This window comes from Babjeviella inositovora (genome assembly GCF_001661335.1).
Source record: "Babjeviella inositovora NRRL Y-12698 unplaced genomic scaffold BABINscaffold_18, whole genome shotgun sequence".
In the NCBI taxonomy this organism is placed as follows: domain Eukaryota; kingdom Fungi; phylum Ascomycota; class Pichiomycetes; order Serinales; genus Babjeviella; species Babjeviella inositovora.
This window is the reverse complement of record NW_017566855.1, coordinates 202,631-227,858: the sequence shown is the minus strand read 5'-3', so window position 1 is coordinate 227,858 and position 25,228 is coordinate 202,631. Positions and strand designations below refer to the sequence as shown.

At 50.1% G+C, this 25,228-nt stretch overlaps 7 protein-coding genes across 7 annotated transcripts; 3 read left to right on the top strand and 4 right to left on the bottom strand.

Annotated features, from left to right (window-relative positions):
• Positions 1-586: 586 nt before the first annotated feature.
• Positions 587-2,293, bottom strand: BABINDRAFT_163854 (uncharacterized protein). Its single transcript, XM_019130144.1, has one exon. The coding sequence runs from the start codon at positions 2,204-2,206 to the stop codon at positions 668-670; it is 1,539 nt and encodes a 512-aa protein (XP_018982455.1). The 5' UTR covers positions 2,207-2,293; the 3' UTR covers positions 587-667.
• Positions 2,294-3,086: 793 nt separating this feature from the next.
• Positions 3,087-9,296, top strand: MLP1 (Mlp1p). Its single transcript, XM_019130143.1, has one exon. The coding sequence runs from the start codon at positions 3,168-3,170 to the stop codon at positions 9,249-9,251; it is 6,084 nt and encodes a 2,027-aa protein (XP_018982454.1). The 5' UTR covers positions 3,087-3,167; the 3' UTR covers positions 9,252-9,296.
• A 1,052-nt stretch (positions 9,297-10,348) lies between these two features.
• On the top strand, positions 10,349-11,896 carry BABINDRAFT_42162 (uncharacterized protein; the record flags this gene model as incomplete). Its single annotated transcript, XM_019132058.1, has 1 exon — positions 10,349-11,896. One exon carries the CDS (start codon positions 10,349-10,351, stop codon positions 11,894-11,896), a length of 1,548 nt encoding a protein of 515 aa, XP_018982453.1.
• A 748-nt stretch (positions 11,897-12,644) lies between these two features.
• Positions 12,645-13,884, bottom strand: BABINDRAFT_163851 (uncharacterized protein). Its single transcript, XM_019130142.1, has one exon. It carries the CDS (start codon positions 13,799-13,801, stop codon positions 12,665-12,667), a length of 1,137 nt encoding a protein of 378 aa, XP_018982452.1. The 5' UTR covers positions 13,802-13,884; the 3' UTR covers positions 12,645-12,664.
• Positions 13,885-14,111: 227 nt separating this feature from the next.
• TOP1 (DNA topoisomerase 1) lies at positions 14,112-16,490 on the bottom strand (the record flags this gene model as incomplete). The annotated part of the gene is made up of 1 exon (XM_019130658.1): positions 14,112-16,490. The coding sequence occupies one exon, from the start codon at positions 16,488-16,490 to the stop codon at positions 14,112-14,114; it is 2,379 nt and encodes a 792-aa protein (XP_018982451.1).
• A 1,030-nt stretch (positions 16,491-17,520) lies between these two features.
• On the bottom strand, positions 17,521-21,483 carry SLN1 (Sln1p; the record flags this gene model as incomplete). The annotated part of the gene is made up of 4 exons (XM_019131388.1): positions 17,521-18,919; positions 19,010-19,487; positions 19,614-19,898; positions 20,127-21,483. Coding segments are annotated over 4 exons (3,519 nt in total), but the record flags the coding sequence as incomplete, so codon positions are not given.
• A 1,807-nt stretch (positions 21,484-23,290) lies between these two features.
• On the top strand, positions 23,291-24,790 carry THR1 (homoserine kinase). Its single transcript, XM_019130141.1, has one exon. The coding sequence runs from the start codon at positions 23,497-23,499 to the stop codon at positions 24,565-24,567; it is 1,071 nt and encodes a 356-aa protein (XP_018982449.1). The 5' UTR covers positions 23,291-23,496; the 3' UTR covers positions 24,568-24,790.
• The last annotated feature ends 438 nt before the right edge of the window (positions 24,791-25,228 follow it).

The window sequence follows — 25,228 nt, the reverse complement described above, 5'->3', positions numbered from 1 at the left end:
TCGAATTCTGATGCACCTGCAGCTATAAACCGTATATACTGATACACCGTTTAAAGCGACTCAGACACTATGTTTAACAACGAAACAATCAGAAATGGTAGCTCCATACGGAAACAGTATCCAACTATTTCATTCTCTCATCAGAAAAATAATAATTCCTGGTAACTACAGACTAGTCTGCTTCCAAAAACTAAGTAGATTTGATAGACCACATAGAAGCGGAGCCTCGGGACCCCGTACGTTCTATGATGTGGTATATCTAGTAGGTAATAGTGGATACTGTTAGCTAGCTAAAAGAAAATAAATTTCATCTGTAAGATATACATAAGAGAGGGGTAGTCGGTGGCCTTATATACCGAGGCGGATATGATACCAGGGTGTCTGCTTATCGGAGGTAAGGAGATAATGGACTCCGATTTCTGTCTAGTTAAATGGTACCTTTACTACATATGATCTGAATTACCCGTATACATAGTGGATATATCAGGACTCCGTCTCACCCCTTAATTTTAGTATCCCATACATATACCTTATATGAATATAATTTAAACCCCTTATAGTGTTCAAAGGGCTTATTTATTACGCCTGCAATAGTTTATAATGCTCAATACCGCAGTGCTTCTCAGCAAGGAAAATTGTATTTATATTTTAATCCAAAAAGAAAAAGCTAAAACTCACTAACAAACTTGGAGATATTCCCCTTAAACTCCAGCCACACTCCAACCAGGTAGTCCTTCATGACTTTCCCCATTAACCTTTTCAATTCACGCAACTCCTCTCTGGTAGTACCAGTTGTGGATTTTTCGGCGAATTCCACCGCAGCCTGATCCACCGCATCTTTCAAATCCACTTTTGGGGATGGTGGCGCCCAGAACAAAATAACCGAGAAGTTCTTGTAGATAAGCCATATTCCAGCAAGCGAAACGCCCAACATAAGTGACAAGTTTAGCCATTGGTGGCGTGAGGTAGGTTTAATGTTAGGGTCCAGCAGGGGTCCAAAGATTTTGTACAACGAAGATTTGAGCAACGAGCCTGGTGCTGAAGGGAGCTCCGAACACAGACTAGCTGAGAACAAGAAAGTCAAGTTCAAGGGGTCGAGACGATCAAGCTTGGAAAACTTCAAGCTTTTCTTCAGCTGTTTGATCAACTTATTGAAGTGCTTAAGCTTCGTCTGATAATAGTCATCTGAGTGCCTGATAACACTATTTCTACCGCTTACCCCTGTAGTGCTGTGTCTGCGGTGGAGGTGACTGTTGGAATCATATACTAGTTGAAAAGCGGTATCCTGAGTGTAGGAATAGTGTTGGTTATGGTCATGCGGAATGTGTAACGGCTGGTTGGGAAACAAAGGTCTGGATGCGCGCAACCGGTCTTGAAGCGACACTACGGGGATGTTTACGTCTACCCGTGGCATCACAAATGACGCAGACGGCTCAACCTTCGGTTTGTAAGTGGACCTCTCCTCACGTACGGGGCAGAGGGCTCCTACCAGCAGTAAGTACTCTCCATAGCCTTCCCTTTTGACAATAACCACACTCTCATCCGGTTTTACCGTGGATGAAGAGTTGTCAATTCCCTCAGTCGAGGAACCCGTATCTCTATCTGTCTTAACAAGATTCGATAAAGGATGAGCGCGGTTAAAGCTGGTAGATACCAACATCGGTGACATTGACAGAGATGGAGTGAAGCGGTCATCTGTATCTGGCGCGTACATGTCCATATCGTTATCACTTGGATAGTCACTGGAGAGGATCGAGGAGGGACGGTTCACCTCCATAAGTTCGGGAAGCATGGCATATAGTGCCAACGTAGGGCTATCCCCTGCATTGTTTTCAGGCAGTGGCGAGGGCACAAATTTTGGCGCGGCGGGAACGTAGCCCTCCACGGATCCCACTGATTGCCATGATGAGTAGAGGGACGCATTTTGCAGGTCGATTGGAGTTTTCTCTAAAAGAAGGTCATCAGACACCGCTGCCTCTGCGCTATTGCAGAGGGGGGTGGAGGGCGGTAGAGGCGCCTCAGGAGACGCGGTGGCGTCAGCTGGCGATTCAGGGCCTTGGAGAATACTGTAGATTGAGTTATATTCGGAGTTGAGCAAACTTGTCCTTGTTTCAGGCACGTCTGGCAGTGCAGAGAGCGTGTGTGATTCCGTGGCGTCGAAATCAGCCGTGTGGATATCGGACTCTTGCCCATGGAATTTTGACATGATAAGCGTTTGGATAAGATGATTACCAGTCGATCAGGGATGGCTCGTGTTTAGAGATCTCGGATATCGATATTAGTATACTAATACGACAGGTTGGAGAACTTGTCTGGTGTAGGTATAAGAATGCGGCTAAATAGACCTAAAACTTCTTTGTTGAGCTTAGCTTGAGGGGTAGCAAAACGCACAAGCACTGTTGGTTTGCACATGTGTCACGAGTGACACTATGCAGCCTTGCAGCGATGTCGTTATCGCACTTGACTACCCGCGCTTATCTGTTTCCGCGGCTGCCTGATAATGAATACCACACAGATATAGCCTCGGCAAGCTAGCGATATGGTACTAATATTTTAATACATCACCCCGTTAGGCCAGTGCCGATAATAAATAAGAACAATATATTAATTCATAAGTCGTATCACCGCTGCTGCGTATATGGGCATTTCGGTCTGGGTTACTGTGCGCTGTAAACTCCGTGTCATGTGAGCTTTACACAGCGTGACAGACTTCACAGTAAAAATGAGAGCAACCTTGAGTAGGCTGTAAGCGCCAAAACGTCATGTGAGAGACGTCACAAAAAAGTAGGACAGTTATAAGCACTTAGTGGGTGGGATAAAAATAAACAAATATAGGGCCACAATTAATACATATTTGCATACCATTTTTTTTTTCATATCTATCTACACATGACAATTCTTACGGCGGGGACTCTCGCAAGAGCAATTTACAACGGTAGTGGACGGCATAATTGCACGTGACTCGGTACATACACACAATTCACGTGACAAAGAAACTCCGGGTAACTACCTAATGTATTTACGTGCTATTTCCCGATCTGGGACGTTCTACATGAAAAGCGAAAAGCGTAAAAGCGCTCTGAAACGGAACGGTGTACATCAAAACGCCCTCCATCAGTCTGAATATATCCTTGCTTTCGGTTTCGTATAGGAAGTTTTGAAGAACGATGAGTGATCAGAACCCCACGGATGGCGCCAGCGAGCAAATTCCGGACCCCCAATTGGGAGGTCAAGTGGAGGCGCAAGTAGCTGCCCAAGCGGATCCCCAGTTAAACTCGCAAGTGGAGGCTTCATTGGATTCACAATTTGACCACCCATTTGCCGCTCAGTTGGACCCACAGTTTATGGACCAAGAGCATCCTCATTTCGAGCCCAATTCCGTGGACTTATCTAGTCAGCAGCATTTTGAAGCGTTCCAAGCGTTAGACCAATTGCTCAACGCGCCCTTACCCGAACAGGCCCAAACGCCGCTCCAGGAGACAACCGCAACCTTTCAGCCAATCCAACAAGCCGATCAGCTTGCACAGAATGTAGCAATTGTTCCAGCTATTCCAAGCTCGACAGATGAAGCTCTTATACCAGAAGCTACACTGGAGGTTTCTCTCGTGCATGAACCAGTACTGGTCGAACACCCAAACAAGGAAGTTCCAGTTGAGAACCAACAGATTCTAGAACTCTCCCAGAGTGCAGAAACCCCAGAGACGGACGAGGCTCTGCAGGTTAAACCCGTTATTCCAGAGAATGCTCCAGAGTCAGTAGATGTTAAGCCGGTGGATTTTAAACCTGTGAATGTTGAGCCAGTGGATACCAAGCCGGTAGATGATCCAGTAACCGTTTCAGAGACTTCACCGCAGACCCAGGGTGACTTCCCGGCGACCAAGACTCTTTCCCCAGCGTCTCAATCAGCTCTCATTCCAGAGGTGGAGACGACTGTTCCACAAACTACCCTTTTTGAGACTGTGCCAATGGAAATTGACCCCCCACACGCCTCCCAATCCACACTCAATCCTGACGACGTGTCTGCCCTCTCGTCCTTTCTAGACTACCCCACCGCCGGCCTAACCTCGCTTCCCGCAAACTTGGTGGCTCAGATGATGTACAAGGTGCGTGAAGTGAGCAGCTTGCAGGCAGAGAAGATGCAGCTTGAGGTTAGCCTCGAGACTGCAAGCCACCAGAGCCAGGGTAAGCTCTCTGCGATCAGAAAACAGTACATGGCCGCACAAAAGGAGCTCACACAGCAAAAGAAAACGCTTGCCACGCTAACTCTGGAGAAGGAGGGATTACAGCTTTCCGCGCATGCGCAGTCTGGTGATGTGCAGAAATGGCGGGCCGCGAGTCAGGCAGCAGACGCGAAGCTCGCAGACGTTTTGGTATCCAAGCGCACCGCGTTGGACATTTTGGCTGCGCGGGAGAACGACATCCGCATCTTCAAACTGGAAATCGACACCTTGCGCGAGACCACCGCTGGCTTACGCCGTCAATTGGTGGAGGTTGAGCAGGCTAAGGACGCTGTCACGGCCGAAAAGTTGAAATTACAGTTTGCGGAAAAGACCACGGCCCAGGCGTTGGCTAGCTGCAAGAAGAGCTTGACGTGGTACGAAGAGGAGTTGACCTCCAAGTCTGCGGCGATTCTCGCCGACAAGCGCCTGGCAAACACTACCATTTCCGACTTGACCAGCAAGTTGGACAAGCATGTGTTGGAGAACCAAACCTTGGCAAATTCTAAGGCTTTGCTCGAGGAGCGACTCTCTGACACCGCCACGAAGCTTGACCAGACGTTGATGCGTTTGAAAGCGGTGCAGGACGCGGAGGCTTCCGACAAGGAGAGCTTCTACCGTGAGATGACCAGCAAGGACCGCTTGGTGGGACTCTACAAGAAGTCATCCGAGGATCGCAAGGCGCGCATCGATCAGTTAGAGGCGTCGTTGGCGAGCTTGCGTAGCGACGCGGCGGCGGAAACTTCCGAGCTACGCTCTTCGTACCATGCCAAGGTGGAAGTAGTGGCCACGTTAGAGCAGAAGGTGCACCTGTTGGAGGAAACCCTCGAGACGTTGTCCGAAGGCTCGTCTGCTCCGCTATTGTCGGCTGCTGCTAGGCAGACAGTCTCGAAGATTGAGGGTGTTTCGCTTTCCCAGTTGTATGCTGACTTTGGCTTATTGAAGAAGCAGTTGACGCAGGAGCGCCGCCAGAAGGAGAAGTTGCAGCAGGAGATTAAAGCTTTCGTGGCTGAGTTAGAGGCGCGTGCGCCGATGGTGGAGTCCACCCGCGCGCGCGCGCAATTGCTCGAACAGGAGCTCTCGCAAATGAGCTACATGTTGGAAACAGCCGAGCAAGGCCGCCTGGAAAGTGCGGCTGCAGCCAAGGCGATGCTGGATAACCTCCGCAACGCGCAACTCGAAATATCATACTTGGGCAAGCAGAAGGCTGACTTGGCGCGTCAAGTGCAGTCGTTGTTGATTCAGATCACCGTCGGGAACGACAACGGGGGGCCGCTAACAGTTGCTGAAAAGGCTGCCATCACCCAGCTCTTGAGCGGAAACAAGGCTGTAGCCGCAGAATCTGACACCGACCGCTTAATCAGCGAGCGTCTTGTCACGTTCACCAACATTGCTGAGTTGCAGGTGCGTAACGAAGACTTGTTGAAGGTAACGCGCCAGTTGGGCGCCAAGTTGGAACAGCAGGAGCAGTCCCTCGGACAGGCGGAGGAGGTCGCTATTAATGAGGCCCGCGAGGCGATTTTGACGTTGCAGGAGGACATCGAATCGCTTGGGATCAAATTGGACGCCGTCTCCCGCGAAAGGGACATGTACAAGGAGATGGCAGACGGTGAGCAGAAACGTTTGACCGGGCCGGTTCAGCAAGAAAACCAGTTGATCGTAAGGGGCAACAAGGCAGACGATACGTTGGTAGAGATCCGTGCGGAATCGCAACAAAATGTTGACGCATTAAACGCGCAGATCACAAAGTTATCGCGCGATAACTCGGCTCTCTCAGTGAGTGTTGCGCGCGCAACATCGACCGCAGAGTTGGCGGAGGAGCGCCTTGCGTCGTTACGCGAGTCGTTGCGCTACACGCAGCTGGAGCTTGACACGTTGAGGCGGTCTGCATCCGCGATGTCTGAGAACTTGGGTAAGCAGGAGGCCAAAACCCAGACGATCACAGCGGAGCTCATTGAAGCTACCCACACGTTGGACACGTTCCGCAGTGAGAATGTCAACTTGAAGGCGGAGAAGTCGTTGTGGAAGACCATCGAGAAGCGTCTCCACCAGGACCACGCGCAGTTGTTGGAGGAACGTAGCCAGTTGGCGCAGCGCGTCGCCAACCACCAGAGCTATGCGGACGATCGCGAACGCTTGGCCGGGGCGGCGCAGGCCCGTTTGGGCGCGCAAATTCTGTCGATGGATGGCGAATTGCATCATTTGCGCGCGCGCTTGCTGGAAAAAGATGCCGAGATCAAGCAGACGATGGCGCAGAGCAGCGATGCGGCCAAGGCGTACCAGCAGAGAATCGACACCTTGACGAGCCAGGTGTCGCAGGCCCGGGAGGACTTGGTAGGGCAGAAGGCCGCTGTGGCGTCACTCACCACTCAGGTTACTGCACTTAGCACCACCGTCGACTCCTTGAACCAGAAGATCAGATTCTACGCTGCCGAAGACGACAACGCGTTGGTGGGCACCTTAGACGGTCTCAAGACGGAGCTAGCTGCGGCGAGGGCCGATTTGGAGCTGGCCAACCAGCAGGCAGAAGAGTTCAAGCGTGTTGCGTCCGCTGCAGAAGACGCGTTGGCGTCAATGAACGCCGCGTTTGACGAGTACAAGATAGCCTCGCAGACCAAACACACCGAGGCGGCCACAGAGACCGAATCGCTTCGTTCACAGGTAGATACCTTAACTCTGGAGATTTCCCACTTACATTCCGAGGAGGCTGCGGCCGACCAGAGGGCTCAGCAGCTCACGGCAGAGATTGGCACCTTACGGGCGCAGGTGGAAGCCAATGATACCGCGCGCACTGAGTATGACAGGCGTGTGCGCTCTTTACAAGACGATTTACAGACGCAAACGAAGGTCACTGCAGACGCCCATACGAATTACGAGCAGGAGCTCCAGAAGCACGCGGAGGTGGCCAAGACCGTGTCGTTGTTGCGTGCACAGGCGACCGAATTGCAGACCAAGTGGCAAGAGGCCACGTCACAGGCGAAGCTGGCAACGCAGTCGTTACAGGCGGCGCAGCAGAGCTGGGAGACCCAGCGTCTCGCGTTGGAAGAGCAGTTGCGCACGGCGAGCGTTCGTGCGGATGACCTCGCGAGCCAGAACCGCATCTTGCACGTGCAGTTGGAGAAGGTCAATACCCCGGAGGCTGGATCGCGTTACGAGTCTGAAACAGGTGACTCATCAATCCAGGATGTAGTTTCGTTCTTGCGCCGTGAGAAGGAAAGCTCCGACACTCAGTTGAGCATTGCAACGGATGAGCAGGCACGCTTGCGCGCCAAGTTGGACGCCACGACCAGCGAGTTGGAGAGTGTGCAGACGGAGTTGGCGCAAGCGCGCGCACGTGATGCCAACGCGGAGAAACTCACGACGGAGCACCAGCACTTGCTCGAACAGATCAACCAGATGAACTTGTTGCGTGAGAGCAACACCACCTTGCGCGCGGAGTCGCAGCAGCGCTTAAATCGTGTGGTGGATTTGGAGGGCCAGGTGGCGGCGCTCAACGCGTCCTTGGACCCCTTGCAGGTGCAGGTTGTGCAGTTAAAGGCCGAGATTGAAGTGAAGGACCAGCAGCTTCGATTGGCCGAGGAGGATAACCAGCGTTGGAAACAGAAGGCCCAGGATGTGTTGCTCCGTATCAACAAGATCGATCCTGAGGTGCACGCGGAGTTGAAAGAGAAGGTCGAGGTCTTGGGGAAGCAGGTAGAGGAGCTCACAACGCAGTTGGCCACTTCGAAGAAGGCCCTTGCGGAGGCCGAAGTTGCTGCGACGAACGGTGCAGCCCGTGTGGAGCGCATGAAGGCAGAGTTCATCCAGAAGCTCAAGCAAAACAAGGCCGACAGTGCTGCTGTGTTGGAGGCTAAGGAAAGGGAGCTCGCCGCGAAGAAGGCCGAGTTAGCTGAAGAGCAGAGTGCTATTGCCAAGATGAAGACAGAAGGCGAAAAAACGGACGTGGACGCAAAGTTGGTCGAGATGCAAACCCAGCTCACTACAGCTCAGCAGCAGCTCGCGGAAGCATCCACGAAGGACGAGTCCATTCAGGAGTTAACCAGAGCGAGGGACGCCTTGCAGAAGACTCTTGACGACTTGGAGGCGGATGTCGAAACGTTAAAGAAGTCGTTGATTACATCTGGGGATGCCGAGGCTGGCGCTGGAATCGACGCCCTCAGGGCTGAGTTTGAGAAGCAAAAGGCGGAGATTGCTAACTCCTTTGAAGCCCAGAAGGTGGAGATAACGAGAAACGCTGAGGCCCAAAAGGCGGAGCTTGTGCAGGCGTTGGAATCGCAGAAAGCAGAGTTCGCTAAGGCGGAGCAGGAACTCAGAAAGGAGGTTGAGGCTAAACCACAGCACGCTTCCGGCACGGACGAGATTCAACAACTTCAAAAGGAGTTGGAGGCGAAGCACGCGGCCGAGACTGAAACGCGCGTGAAGGCCGCCATCGAGGATACCAAGGCCCGTGTGCGTGCACCGGTTGAAGCTAAGGTCCAGGCTATCGCCGAGAACCGCTTTTTGCGTTTCAAGAAGGAAGCCGAGGAAGAAGCGGCGAAGCGTGAAGCGGAGCACCAGAAGGAGCTCGAAGCAAAGTCCCAGCAGCAGGTGTCCGAGGCCCTTTCCAAGCTTGCCGAAGCCAGCACCGAGGAGCTCGTTCAGAAGCTCGTGGAGGAACAAAAAGCAGCTCTCGCCAGGTTGACGGAGGAGCACACAGCCAGTATCAAGAAGGCGAGCGACGACGGTCGTGCCCTCGCCACCAGAATGGCTGACATGAAGATGAAGCTCTTGCAAACCAAACTTGACAAGGCCCTTAAGGAGGTTGAAGTTTTGAAGGCCCCTGCCGCACGCGCGTCAGCTCTCCCGACTCGACCAACTGGTACTGTCCAGGCGGCCCAGGGATCTCGCATTCCGCAAAACACCGGCAGGCCGTTTTTGAACAAGCCCCAACGCGGTGGGTTCCAGGGCAATTTGACCGGCAGAGTAGGTGCTGATGGTGGGAAGCGGCCAGCCGACTTCAAGGCGGGTCCCCAAGCTAAGAAGCACAAGGACTAAGTGTATTTTATCAAGTGTATATTAAACTGTGTTATGTTACGTGAATATGTAGGTAGGTATGAAGAGGATATGAGTATACTCAAGATATATATCCGTAAATTCCTTCCATCAACTGCAACTTGACAGAGTTTGCTTTATCGAACTAAACCAAAAGCTGCCATTTATTTAGGAACAGATGCTCTCTTCTCTATCCCGTAGAACTTCTCGAATTTTCCTATTTATCCTCTGATATAAATTAAAACAGTCACCTATCTGTCAAGAAACAAAAACAACAACAACAGGGATTGACCGAAAGAACACAGCGCTTTGTCCATTACCGCAATTTACCGGGATATACCCTACATTAAAAGGTAATGATCAAGAGTAGGTACCCATTTGTTAAATACCAAGACAGGTAGGCTCCCTATACCCGAGATACTAGGAACAAATAGAGGCTATAATATGTAAAACGGCTATAGTGATATGTGGCCCGAATGCTTTCGGATATGGTCAAGTCAACGGCCGTAATGTATCTCAGCATGGAAATTGATTTACCAGCCCATTTACATAGATACCAATTTACGGAATGAACCCAAGGAAACACGAACCATAAGCTCTAATTATTTATAAAAGGAATCATTATCCCTATCTCTTTTTAGAGGTTACCTGGAATAAAGAAAGAAAGTGACAGTGGAGTATACTTGCATTTTCGTGTTTATGAGTTCCTGCACCAGCTCTGTCATTCGCGCCGCACCTAAGAAATAAACGAAACGCGTATCCAATTACGCGTCACAATACTCGTCGCACCTATTCCTGTCTTTCCATACCATGGTGCTTACCGACCCAAGAGACATTGTCGATGCATCCGAGGACTCCCACTTGACTGACGAAGACCTCACTCCCGCGGCTTCTGCCGAAATTGCGGAGTTGAAACGGCGGATCGCAGACCTCGAAGGGCGCAAGCGGCCCACCCAGGACATTCCGTAAGTACGGTCCCGCCAATTTTTTAAGCGTTACTAACCTCTAGACCCTCACCAAAACGAGTCAAACCGGAAATATTAGTTCCTCCATCGCCGGGGCGCAAAACCGCGGATGCGGTGCACTTTCGTAGCCGCGCTATGGCCCCCGTTGCATACGCCAGTCCTAACCCACCCAGCCAACCTTCTAAGGCTATCCCTTCTTCAACAACCTCCTTTGCGAGTGATCTCCAGGGCTCACGCGACGCGCGGCGCGCGGAGGAGACTTACCAAGAGAACCTAACTAGGGACCGTGTCTTTTCCTTCTTCGACACGGCGCTTGAGACCATTACGCTCACGGTGAGTGAAAAAGATAAATACTCGGGTGCGCAGCTTTCGCAGCGCTTCCTCGCAGCGGCACAGGTGGACGAACTCATGACCGGAAAAAAGTGCATGCGCTTGGACAAGCTATTGGCCAAGGTAGCCCCGCCACTGTTTCAGCCGCCTCAGTACACGAACTGGGTGCTCTTTGCGATTGTTACTGCCAAGTCTGAGCCAAAACATGCGGCGGAAAACAAGGGAAAGTACATGCGATTGACGTTGAGCGACTTCTACAGCACCGTAGAGCTCATGCTCTTTGGGAAAGCGTTCGACAAGTTCTGGAAAACGCTGGTGGGCAATGTAGTGGCGATTTTGAACCCAGATATCTGGCCGTACAAGCGTACAGATTCCGGATACAAGCTCTTCAATCTCTCAATCAAGGATGACCTCAACTGCCTTATAGAGATTGGGCGGGCGCGCGATTTTGGCACGTGCCCGTCAGTGAAGCGTGATGGTGCAGTGTGTGCGGCACCTATCAACCGTGCGAAAGAGCTGCACTGCCACTTCCATGTGGAGTTATCATTCCGTAAAACCACGGGAAAACGTATGGAGTTCAACAGCGCCGTCAGCATGTTTGGGCCGGGTTCCACGGTCAACGGCACGCGACACCAGGACCAGGTGTACATGGGGGGCAACGCGACGAAGGGCTTCAAGGGAAAGTTGGTGACGGACCCGTATGCTCCGAAGGTGGACAAGTACGACGGAAATATGATGTACTTCAGCAATCGGCATGCGGGGAAGGCGTTCTTTGACGATGAGTACCAGAACCCGAAGATTCTCGGGGACATGGCTGCGATGCGGCGCACGCGAAAAGACGCTACGGATGAGGTCGCGTTGAGACGCAAGCTCGCCAAGATCAAGGGCGGGAGCTCGCTCGTGAACAGCTTGGAGGAGGACGAGCAGACGCGCGAAGCCAAGTCGAAGGTAGCCCAAACTGCCTTCAACCCACATGTTTTGAACAAAATCGGGTTTAATCCCACGAGACGTTTGTACGAATCTGCGAACCACCATTTAGACACATCCAAAAGCGACATCAGCAAGGAGTTGGACATGTTACGCGCAATGTCCGATACAAAGCAGCGGAAGTTGACCGCCACAAAGAGTGATCGCGTTATGAAGAAGAAGGCCTGGGAGGCTAACATCAGCAAGTTGAAAGACTACACAAACAGGGCGCATCTCAAGGGGAAGTACGGTGATGACTTTGGCGATGTGGACTTTAGTGATGTGAGCGAGAGTGACAGCGAGATTGAGATCGATTTTGGGGGGAATGCGAAGTTTGAAGAGTACCAGAAGGTGATTGGAAAGGAAAGCCCATCGAAAGTTAACTGAGAATAAAACTGGCCGTTTAGATATTTGCTGTATAAGCCCGGGAAGAGTTTATGATAGTTTCATATTATGATAGTATAAACATACTCTACATAATTCCATAATTTTAACGTTCTCCACCAGTCTTTCTGTGAAGAGAAAATGAGGTATCTAATCTGTGTAGCATCGACGGGATATCCCGAAAGTATATGGCAAGAAGGAATGGACATGGCTGAGATGGGGCCGACGGTACAAAATAATTCTCACAACATTGAGATACTCGCCGTTATTTTAAGGATCAGCAATTCCATCTATTATTGTCAGTTTCAGTCATCAGTCAAAGACGTTTGCGTAAGATATAAACATATTGCATAGCTTATGCCGTGATATGAATGGGTCAACGATTTACATTCTAGATATCCGCCGTGTGCCAGAGTGTTTGCTGAGATCACTATTTTTAGACATCAGTTTCAACCTTATCCAGTATACACAATTAACCCGGAGCAGCCTATCGATACCGTCCCCTGCTCTATTCTTACCCACCCTAATTTAATCAAAAAGAGTTACATATACAAACACCTAGGACGCCTGATTTAGGGTATATATAGGCCATTATTCATGCAGTGGCATCATTAATTGCAAGATATCCTACTTGTTCTTCAACCTCTTACACATTATCTGCAAATCATTTTTTAACACCGTTCAATGGTGTTACAAACCAGCGAGGATTACTCGATATTCAACATGTATACGTCATAAACACTTCTGCATATCGTTATTACACAATCTCGCCTACCCAATTAAACGCAAATCCCAGCCATTAACGTGATTTCCCAAACACGTCACCTCGATCGCCCCTTTGCCAGAAGCCACAATCGCACCATCAACACACACGCGTCTCTTTGTCTCACCTGATTCATTAACCGCCAATTTGAGCACATCTCCAGGCATAATTTTTTGGTACGTGACCCTTGGATCGTGGATATGGCTGCCAGCAGCATACACTTTGTGCATAATCTCCAAAATTTCCTCATTTTTTTCCACCCCTTTGAAAGATACCAAATATAAGCTGTTCTCAAACACGTTCCCTTGTGGCGATATCTCAAACGTCGGCTCAAACCGCGTGACAGGGGTAACCACCACGTAGCTGAAAGGGCCATTGTCTGCAGTCAACACGTTTCCCTTAGCCAAGATTTCTACTGTCCCGTGATAGATCTGCTCGCGTTTGAGGTTGTCTTGTGCAGCCACCTGGAAGCGCTGCAACCCCAACTTTCTCATCTCGGGGGTGTCGCTATCAGCTACCAACGACGCGTGAAAGCCCCAGCTGAGCACGACGACAAACTTTAACAGCGAGACAGGCTCGGAAGAAGCCACGAAAGACGAAAGTGGTGGAAACTGGACTTCGTAGATGGGAAATGCACCGAAGGAGCCCTCTAAAAGCGACTTTACGGCGAGAAGCGGGCCGTTATCTGGACGCAAGGAGCGTGACAACGCGTTTCCCGTACCGTGGGGGATAGTGGCAATGAATATCTTTTTAGGAGTAGCAATTTTCCCCAATCCGTTGACAAACTCCTGGATGGAGGTATCTCCGCTGATAATTAACACCGTCGTATCCCGTTCATGGGACAAGGAGGCGGCAATCTCAGCAATATGGGTGGCTGACTGCGTGAGAACATATTGATGCTTGATGGCAAGAATCTCAAATAAAGGTTGGATCACTTGTTGGTAGATACCAGGGGAGGCCCCTCTACCGGCTCCAGAGCTGGCAGAATCAATCACTAACACGTGGTTGCGTAAGTACAGTGGCAACTCAGTCACCTGCACCGCATCGGTTTTGGTTCTGCTAGGCAGTTTCAGCAATTGAAAGATATCATCGGACTGGATAACGGTGATTAATTCCCCATCGGCAGTTATACATATATCGGTCATTGGCAAAGGCGTTAGGAAATAGTAAGATCTTGTAGCATCCCCGGATATGCGAGAAATCTTATATAAACTGTGGACCGAAAAATACCCTGTACGCTTTGACAGGAGAAACTAAGGGTGATGCCTCATAAAGAGAGGGTATGGTAGAACATGAGACAAACGCACTGCTGGTGTCTTTGACTCATAACCTTCTATACATCTAATACCCGAGAAATGTGATCCATCCTTATATAACCCAGTCTTACCCCAAAACCCTTCCTACCTTCTCAATTACTCCAAAAATACATTACCTTACTATTCAATTTTATCTAAGCTAAAACGTCCAGTGCTCATCTGCCGACTGGATGGCCCAGTCGAATTTATCCCTCAATGTCTTGGTGAACAACTTCTCAATCGGGACGTTAAACTTTCTAGAGAACATTACCGTTAATCTCGGATCGATATAGTTCAACTTCGAGGTCCCCAACGCTACCTGTGAATTGTCCTCCTTGTCCTTTAACTGCAAGCAGGTGGTCTTGATGCGCTCTTCCAACTTCTCCACCCTCGCCTCCAACTTTTCCACCGTGTCGTTCGGATGGAGATCGATTGGCTTTCCGGAGCTTGCTTCCTTGGTGTACTCCTTCTTCAACTCGCGGATCTTATCCAACTTCGTCTTGAGTTCTTCCTTCGAAAGTAAAGGTTGTTTCGCTTCCTTGAGCTTGATGTTGTCTTTCTCGAACTTTTTCTGCACCTTTTCGATTTCCTTGGCGATGACGTACTTGTGCACGGCCCGCTCGTCTTCCTTGGTCAAGTCGTTGATCTCCTCAAAGTACCCCTTGCGCTTTTGCTTCAATGTCAGGTCCTTCACGAGCATGAGCTTCTTCAACCGGATCTTTTGCCACACCATTTCCTGAATCTTTTCCTGGATCTTTGCCACCCCTGCCTCGTGGGTTTTGGGGATGGTACGTTGATGGTTACACAAGATGGCCACAGTTCGGTTGGCCGCATTGAACGCCACGAGCTTCTCGTTAACCGATCCCTCGTTAGGAATCAAGTTCAACTGGTCCTGCATCACCTTCGTCGCGTTGTACGTACGGAACACTTTTGCCGTCAAGCCGGGCATGTAATTCTGTAAATGCTTGTTCAAAATCGACGGGTCCACACGGTCAAACAAGTCGTCGCCCGGTTTCTTTGGCGCCTTCTTAAAGATCCTCAAGTTCTTAAACACCTGTTGGTCCACCTCAACTTCCTGGTAGTAGCGGATGGAATCCTTACCCAAGAAGTCAAACACCACAGTGTTAGGCGGCTTCAACGACACGTGTTCGAATCGCAACGAACAACACCCGACGGTATCAGCCTCCTCGTCCGTTTTTTCCCCACCAGCTCTCAACGCAAAAACATCGATCAAGTACGTACACACTGCCATTTGACGCTCCAACATGAGGTCTGACTTCAACTTCTGTCTGTAGTCGACTCTGACCTTTTCTATGTGTAACTTCAACTCGCGTGCCTTTTCAAACTTCTTAAAGTCACTGATCCCCTTTAACGACGAGTTAGCGGCGAATCTCACATACTTTACCCCGCCCAACACGTTTTCACGCCACATGGCCAACCAAGCGACGGTGTTGTCGTGCCTGATTTCGCCCCATTTATGGCCTCTTGGTGGCTTTGGCACCGGTGCTTCCTTGCCCAAGTTCAACACAATGTCCTCTGGCTGCACACGCTTCTTCAATTTTCCAGTCTTGGGATGCGCACCACGACCCCTGAACAAGCCCGGAGGCTCCACGCGGAAGTTACCCACAAACTCCTTGCGGCCATCGAGAAGACACGTCTTGTACGGCGCCTCTAGCGTGTCCTTCTCCTCCTTGATCTTCTTCTTCTCAGCAGAGGTGGTGGTCTTCTTTTCCTCACGCTTCTCTTCAAAGTACGCAAACATCTTCGAAAAGTCCATTTTGGCAAAGTCAGTAATCTCTATGTCGCAGCCACCGGCTTCCTTTAACACTTCCTGGAAGTCCTTAAAGAAATTCTGCTGGAACACAGGGTTCTTCCCATGGTCGGTCTCGACCAACGCGCCGAAGAAACCGGCCACTTCCTCCGCTGCTGGCGGTAAGGTCACCGGTTGGCCATTGTAGAGCAACTTCACGCGCTTGGGAAGCGCTTTATATGGAGGGGGAAAGATAACCCCACTGTGTTCGAGCGTGGTCCACTTAATCTCGCCGTCCAAGTCGTTGGACTCCCACCACTTGTATGTGTCGTTGTCTTCCGGCGCGGGGGTGCCGTCGTCTTTAGCCTTCGGCTCTTTCTTCACCTCCTTCACTTCCTTTTTCACCTTTGGCGCAGCTTTGGCCTTTGGCTCCTTCTTAAGAGTGTCTTTTGGTTCCTTCTTAAGGGTGTCTTTTGGCTCCTTTTTAGGGGCTTTAGCCTTCGGTTCCTTCTTAGTCACCTTGGGTTTCAACGCCTGGGTGGTCTGGCTCAATGGTACGTCATCGAAGTCGTCGTCATCGAGGATAGCCTTGGACTTCTTACGGGCCGCTGGGGATACGGAGGCAGCGCGCTTCTTGATTGGCGCTTCTTCGTCATAGTCATCGTCTGATACGGAAGAGGCACTTGGCGGCTTGTCGCCCATGTCCATGTCAGAATCTTCATCCTTGATGACGGAGCTCTTGGCCCTCGCAGATCTGTTTAACGGCACTTCGTCGTCTGAAATGTTCATTGTGGATAGGCCAAGAACTTGGGTGTGAATACAAAACTATGGTGTAGAGAAAAAAAATACGATGCCGATCAAAACGAACGCAAAACAAATCGACCAAATCTGACATTTGCAGACGCGTCAATTTTTCGGCACCACGCCCAAGAGGTTTGCTCAGAACAGTCGTGCGGAGACATATGAAACAGCCAGGGCGCGTAACGCGTAGGCACTAGCCTGGCAAAGTTTAAGGGTTTGCACTCAGATCACACCGCTTCAAACAGTGGTAAGGTAATTCACCGGAAATTACCGTAAGAGAGCTTTGAGAACTATCTGGGAAGTCGGTTAACATGCAGATAAAAGTAAGCAGATACTGAGACACCCTTGGGGACCTAGGCGGAGAGTAAAACGACGTCTCACTGAACTACCGGCAATTCACGATACTGTTAAAAAGCACTTACTGAACCATGTCAACTGATTTCAGGATCAAAAGCATGACAGGCACAGGTCAGAAGCTTTATCAAGAAATTCTGAAGAGGCCAGCTGTGTATTTCTGAAGAGACCAGCTGTGTATTTTTTTTTGGCTGAACAGTGCCACTGCTCTCTACGTGGCTTATTCAGGATTTGCCTGTCATTTTCAGGCTCTCTTACTTGTCCTTCACATAGCCATTCACATATTCTCAGAACACCTTCGCACAAAAAGTGAGAGTTCGCGCGTCAGGTAGACAGGATTTTAACTGATAGAGGACTTGGGTATACCGTCAGGCTTAAATTATCCAAATTATAACCAAAAACTTAGGTTTCAGTTTATATTCGCTTCTGGGCTAAAGGGTGTACCCCTTTACCCTCTCATACCCCTTCCCTCTAGCCCTTTAAGGGCGTAATTTGTAACTCTATAAATATTGCACTTTATTATCAAAGCTCGGACCATATTCATACACCTATCCTATTCGCTTTTACAAGTGCAAAACTGCGTCACTGCAGAGTGCCCGATCCTTATCTCGGATGTAGCCCATTCGCCAGGTAAAGTGTTAGGCTCGTGCACTCGCTACTCAAGCGGCGTCACAACTATCTCACCTAACTCAAGTGGAGAGAACTCCGACAATACTTTGCGCAACTGTGCGCGGCGGATCGGCTTACCTAAGAACCCGTCCATGCCACTCTCCATACATACCTTCACATTGCTCTCGTCTGCAAACGCAGTGAGCGCAACGATCGGGCTCGTATAGTGTAACTCTGCACGGAGCTTTGCAGTTGCGACTAATCCGTCCATCTTAGGCATCTGCACATCCATAAAGATGATATCAAACGTCGTGCCCTCAGCTTGTGCCGCACGCACGAACTCGAGCACCTGGAATCCGTCGACCGCAAGTGTGACATTCGCAATGCCCTCCAACGTGAGCATGCTCCGGATCACGTTCTGGTTGATGATGTTGTCATCAGCGACCAACACACGGAGGTTCTTGGTCACGCCTGAATCCGTACCAGACGTGAAGCGGGTGCTCGACAGAAGCGCAGTTCCGGTGGACGAGTGTGATATGAGCATAGGCTTATCGAAATAGGACGTGCCAGGCTTTGCGTCGGGCGAGCGCGGTGTCAGCACGTCGACCGAAAACCGTCGCGGCGATGTAATTCGGCTCTTGATGCTGCGCAGGGACGACGCCGAGCGCGAATGCTTGCGCATCAGTGCGCGTGGTTTGTTCGTCAGCGCATGTGACTCACTGCTGTCGCTGTAGCTGTCGCTGTCGCACGTGCCGTAATCATACTCATCGTTGTTGTAGTCGTAGAAGTCATCGTCGTAGAACTTGTCATCATCCACTACTACCTCCAGGATCTGCGGAATCGGCACCACTACGGTGAACTTCAGGCCGTGACCTGCCTCCGACTCGAGTGAAATCGTCCCGCACATCAAATTGACGATCTGGCGACAGATCGAGAGACCGAGCCCAGTTCCACCAAATTGCCGGCTGAGCGTCTGGTCACCCTGTACAAACGGCTCAAACACACGCTCATGGAGCGACGGCTCGATCCCGGGCCCGGTATCCTCCACCTCAATCGCCCACACCCACTTCTTTGCGTGACGGAGCTGCTTTGTCCCGTACACCTTGTCGAACTTTTCAAAAGTCTCCGAAATGTCGTCGGGGTTGTACTGCGACGCAGCGGAGCCGGTGGAGCCGGTGGAGCCAGACGTGGTGCTATCCTTGCGAGGCTTAAACTGGGAGTCGAATACGAGGGTGTCGTATTCGAAAGAGGAGAGCGTGTTAATGCGGTCCAAGCGGGCAAAACCGGAAGCGGAAGCATTCTCACGTGCATTCACAGGGGACATCGTACGGGATGGCATGCGCGCAATCGTGGCACTCTCGCGTTCGTCGTGAATATCAGGCACCAAAGGACTATGAATGGAGGCTTTAACTGGAACGGGATCTGTCGCGAAATCTGACGTCGGAATATTAGATCTCACCGGAACAAGATGTGACCTTTTGATAGAACCGCCTGGGATGAAATTATGCCCAACGCTTTCTGGGATATTTTCGGTCAAAGGCGACCGATCCACTTTGGTCTCGTCGCTCGCGCTGGATGCCTCCATGTGACTGTTCTTCACATGGACTCCGTTGAACACGACGTACTCGGCAAACGGCAGCGGAGTCTTGTGAGTTTCGTCCCATTCGCCGATTACCCTCACAGTCAACGTGACTTGTCCACCCTTAGGCGTGAACTTGAGCGAATTCCCGACGAGGTTCATCAACACCTGCACCAAACGTTTGGAGTCACCATAACTGACGAGTCTACGGCACCAGCGCTGTTTCATGCGGATTCGCAAGTGTACACCCTTGTCGCGTGCGGAGATACCAAAGATCGCGCGGATCTGCTCCACAACCTCGATCATCAGAAATGAGTGATAGTCCAAACGCGTGCGGTTAAGCGTGTTCTTACTAAATGAGAGAAGGTCTGTGAGGATATGGAGAAGTAATTCACCTGACGTTTCCACGAGTCGGAGCTGGCCCTTGATGCGCGAGATGACGCCTTGACACTTTGCAACCTGCTGCCGCACGACATTTTCCACGTGCGATGCATGATTGAGCTCTTCGATCTTGTCAATCTGGTTCAGCGGCATGCCGCGTATTACGTCAAAGATTATCTCCTCGATACCCTGAACCTCAGCCATGACAACACCGCTCATACCCATGATACCGTTGAGAGGCGTGCGGAGTTCATGAGAGATGTTCGCGATAAAAACCGTCTTGGCCTCGTTCGCGCGCTCCGCGTCGGTCTTTGCTCGCTCGAGCTCACGCGTACGCTCTGCGACACGCGTCTCTAAGGTTGTATACTGCTCATGGAGTGCTAAAATCATGGTGTTAAACGTTGCTGTAAGCTCTGTGAGCTCGTCACGCACTAACGGATTTGAGCGGATCTTGATCGGCGTAAGCATTTTGTCTAGATCCATCTCTTCAAGTGATTCTACCGAGTCCGTGCCTCGTTTACGGAGCCCGAACCACGCACCAAGGAATCCGAACGTGGATTCCACGTCGTAATCGGAATGGCGATGTTCTGAGGGCTGGTGTAATGCATAGGAAGTGGCATGAGGAGGAACAGGACTTTCGCGCGGATCACCGTAAGGGGTGGGATGCACGGGGATAGGAATGCCGCGCAGAGCATCTTGACCCCGCTTGTAATTCAGATTGCCACTCTGGTCCTTATTGTACGTGTGGTCGCTTTTATTGGAGCGCTCAGGACCGAACATGCCGTCAAGATTTGCTGGTGCGTTTTTCTCATCAACATTCGTGTTCTGCTTCTCTAGGAGCGTAACAGCCACAACTGCTTCTTTCCTACTTCGACCCTGCGAGTACCTCCGCTTTCGGTTGGTGATTGCCTCTGTCGCGTTCTTCAATGTGACAATCGGCCGAACCGCGTAGTAACTCATGATGAACGTCGCGATACATAAGAATCCGGCCGTACCCAACGCGACACCAATGATGATATTTCGTAGGTTATTCATCGGCTCCATGAACTGGGACTGCGGCTGCTCAACGATCACGGTCCACTGGTTGGCGTAGGTCAAATTGACGGGCGAGGACCCGGCAGCGATCTTGAGGCTTTCAAAGTTCTTTCCCAGAGATGTAGACAGCGAACCGTTGCTACTCAACGCACTTTGAATGTAGGGAAACTTCAGTGAGTTGAATACCTCGTTGGTGAAGCTAGCCGGGTAGTTATATACTGGGAACACATAGTGGAAGAGCGGTGGCGGCATTCTTCGAGTGCTATTAGAGGGTTGGCCATACAAGAGCTGGGTGTCCAGGGAGTTGAATGTGGGCGTTGAGCCGTTGAGATGCAGGCTGACGCGCTCTACAACTGTAATTTGAACCGTATCATTGGTGGCGTCCTGGGTGACGTTGAGGAGCGACTGGGCATTCATAAGCACGGTGATATAGCCAGAGAGATCGGGCTCCGTAATGATAATAGACGCCTTGGAGTAGATGGGAAGAGTGAGTGTCATGAAGAACATGGTGCCGTTCAGTGTCGGGCCCATGATGTAGGATTTATTGGAGGTGAGTCCCGTCGGCGCAGGGTTATTAGATTTGAGCGGAAATAAGTTCTGGATCTGTGTGTCCAGGTCGTTCACGGACTGCGAACCGACGACAGAGAAGAGTCGATCGAGCTTGAGGTCGTACACACGCGTCTCGAGGAAGACGTCCGAAGAATCGAGGAACTGCTGGATCGTCAGGATTGCCGAAGAGGTGCTGTCGGTGGTGGCGTTACCTACACGAATATTCATCAACGTCTGCTCCACTGTGTCGCGGGACAGGAGCCAAAACACCTGGTAGTAGAGGTACAGCGAGGACTGCGCGAGCTGCGTGGCCTTGAGCTCAGCAATGATTTCGAGCCGTTCTAGACGAAGGTCAAGAAAGTTTTTAGAGAAATAAACGCCACAGACGATGGAAATGAGCATGAGCGAGAAGAGTGCAACAGAGCAGACAAGAAGGGTGAGCTGCAGCCGGAGGCCGAAATTGATTGGTCGCATGGTGCAGATGGAGAGTGAAGCGGGTGTGCTTTAATGTGTAGAAATGTGTGGGAAAGCGTAGCGTGTGGAAGAAAAAAAATGGAAACACGGACAGAATCAGGACTTGTGAGAGTGGTTGTTTAGCAGGAAATAGAAAACAACAGCGATCTGTAGCTTGATGGTACGGAGATGGCTGTGATAGAAGTATTACAAAAGTGTCGGTTCAATATCAGTTTAATGTCAGTTAAAAGGGCATAAAAACGATCATGCGGCGGTATCAAGATGGATCAGCAAGCGAAGTATTAGTGACAGGAGGGAGATCAATGATGAAACGGCCGACCAGTGGTGACAGTAAAAGGGAGTAAATGAAGATGGATTAGGGGCGGTTAATTAACTTGATTAATTGTGATGCGGCGTTCACCAATGAAGAAATATCACAGGGTTAACAATATCTCTCAGTAATGGTGAAAGTATAAGCCAAGTTTCTGGGTGCTGTGATAGAAATTCCCAAGTAGGGGTTCTCGTCTTGTGTGGCTAGTTGGACGGAGACAGAACGGCCTTGGTATGCAAATAAGTTGATGGCGCTGCGACGATCAGGTGTGCCACTAGGTTATTGACAATAGGTGATATAGTATCAGAGGCAGGAATGTTTCTGCAAAGGATATGGTACTGTTTCTCCTGAGATGATGGATATGAGGCAAAAATTAGCTGTGAATCGGTTGTAGTTCTGAATCCCGAGATTTTTATGCATGGATAACAGAACTGCTAGCTGACTACTCGGGCGAAATAAAAAAAGGAACGTGCAGTAATTATGTAAGCAACTGCACAGCGACGTCAGTGTGAGTAGGAGGAACCGTGTAGTGCCAGATCGGGCGAGGGAGATTGTAGCACGAACGGAGCTGAGACCGCGTTAGATATATATATTTTGAATCACATTGATGAAAGATGGAGTATAATCAAAGTTTTGACCCTAATTATAATCTATATGGGAACTGTGGTTGCTGTAACAATCAACTTGAAAGCCCCAAGTTAAGCCACCCCAAGCCTTCTTGACGGGTGGAAAAGCTGTGAATTAGTTGAAAAACAGGGTTACTAAGCCCGTACCAGAAAGAGCTTGAGGTTCAGAATTTTGCGTTTAATTTAACTGGTATTAGCTACTTAGGAAGAAGAAATTTGCACATAGTACTTGATAGCATACCGGAGCATTGTCTAGAGACAAACACTTGTTCCTGTGGATGCATATTAGCAGTTTAGATAGGCCGGGGGATGAGTTAACCGCGGTTAACTAGAAGTGATCTGACTAGAGCAAACATAATATTGGTATGAAGATATAATAGAGCAATTAATTAATCATAGTAGCCTATACATGAGCTACGACTATGATAAGCTTTCTTGAACAGGCATCCCTGGAGACTGAAGCCTTTTACTGATAGGCTAGTATATATTAAATCATATAGCTATTTTCAGTCATATATCAGGTTACCAAGATTTGCGTCCTCAGGGGATGGGTACACGCAGTATATAGTACTCCTCGCTCAATTTAACCCATGACATCCCCAAATACTTAAAACTGAATGAGGCAAGTTTTTGGCCATGTTAAATATAATAATTCCGTAGCCATAGGAATACATCACAGGAAAGTGGAGACGATTAAACGCAAGTACCTCTGCAGGCCGGTCCGAAACATAACCTCCGTCCTTTCAATACACGTTCATAACCCTCTGCTGATTTTGGGACAGGATCTGTCAAAGCGAGCATGTACGTACTTCTTCGGCTTGTATCAGATATAACCGTGTATTTTGGAAATGTTATACGCAAACGATATTCTTGGATACAAAACCGGTGAATTTAAAACTAGAAAGCCCTACAGAAACTTTTCTGATGGAGTGACCGTCGAGTTCAGGTCGTGCCGGACACAACTGTTACCAACCGTGTCCGGCATCGTACGATTTTTCACGCTGAGTCACATTGACCACGACCCTCATAAACCCCGCTTCCCCGCTCCCAACCCCCTACTTCTTTTAGCCAATAACCATGTCCAGAGAATTCACCATCAAAGTGCCGGCGTCCAGCGCCAATATCGGGCCCGGGTTTGATGTGCTCGGTGTCGGTCTCGCGCTCTACTTGGAACTCAAGGTCTCGGTCAACCCCTCGTTTCCATCCACTATCAAGGACCCTAATCACTGCTACTTGTCTTACGACAGTGAGGGATCTGTGCCACTTGGCTCGGACGAAAATCTCATCACGCGCACAGCGTTGTACGTGCTCCGCGCGTGCGCACGCGACGCCACGGCCAAGTTCCCAGAGAACACTCACGTGCACGTGGTCAACCCTATCCCGCTAGGCCGCGGTTTAGGTTCCTCCGGGGCTGCGGTCGTTGCAGGTGTAATGCTTGCGAACGAAGTGGCTGGCTTGGGCTTTGATAAACAGCGTATGCTCGACTTCTGCCTCATGATTGAGCGCCATCCAGACAACATCACCGCCGCGATGATGGGTGGTTTTTGCGGTTCGTACTTGCGCGATATGTCTGCGGAGGACGTGTTGTTACGCGACGTGCCGTTGTCCGAGGTATTGCCAGAAAAGAAGCCGGAGCCAACGTCCTCGGTGGCACCACAGGAACCGCCTCAGGACATTGGGCGCCACGTTAAGTACCACTGGAACCCGGCGGTCAAGTGCATTGCTATCATTCCGCAGTTCGAGGTCTCCACCGCAAGCTCGCGTGCCGTATTACCCGACTCCTACTTGCGTGCGGATGTGATCTTTAACTTGCAGCGCTTATCAGTGCTCACAACTGCGTTGAGTGCAAACCCTCCTGACGCTAAGTTGGTGTATGCGGCTATGCAGGACAAGATTCACCAGCCGTACAGAGCTGGGTTGATCCCAGGGTTGACCGAGATCTTGAGCAGCGTCACTCCGGAGACGCATACGGGGTTGCTTGGGATCTGCTTGAGTGGTGCCGGACCAACGATTTTGGCATTGGCCACCGAGGGCTTTGACGCGATCTCGAGTGAGATTACCGGCAGGTTTAAGAGGGAAAATGATATCGATTGCGTGGTGAAGGTGTTGGAGTTGGCACACGAGGGTGCTGTCGTGGAGTATGTGTAAGCATGAATGGGGGACGCACACGAGCTTGAGCAGACACGCGACTAGTATAGATATGTAGTGGATGTAAAATGAGTGTGTAGCCGAGCTCCAACGAAGAGATGTGAGTTATAAGGTTGTCAATATGTAAGGTCAAAAGGGATTTTTTTTTTCATAGAACGACGGTACATGAATCGGGAAGAAAGATCTGACAGATTCATAAACAGTCTGATAGATGGGGGGATCTGATAGATAATTCCTATGCATTCCATAGACGTCTTTTTCTCCAGAGGCTTGACACGCCTTCGGTTACGTATTTACTTCCCCATCAATCAGATATTTACTCCCCCATCAATTGGTTTTGATTTGGAAGCAAACCCATTATTCACATTATAATAATTAGTGTAGATATACCCGTTCTCCAAAACGAGTGGATACCATCTGCTATTCAGATGCGGTGAGGTATCGCTCTCTTCCCATGCGACAATTGCTGCAATTAGGACTCGCCAATTCCAAGCATAATATTAGGCAAACCTATGCATGATTTGATATTATACCCTCAATCCATCTAGCCAGCTGTTGCAAATAGCCCTGGATTTAGTCGCCTCACATGCACACGGCCAATATTTGTCTGATATGTATATAAGCGGGAACATATTAGTCGGTAGCTGGTCTATTATCGGTT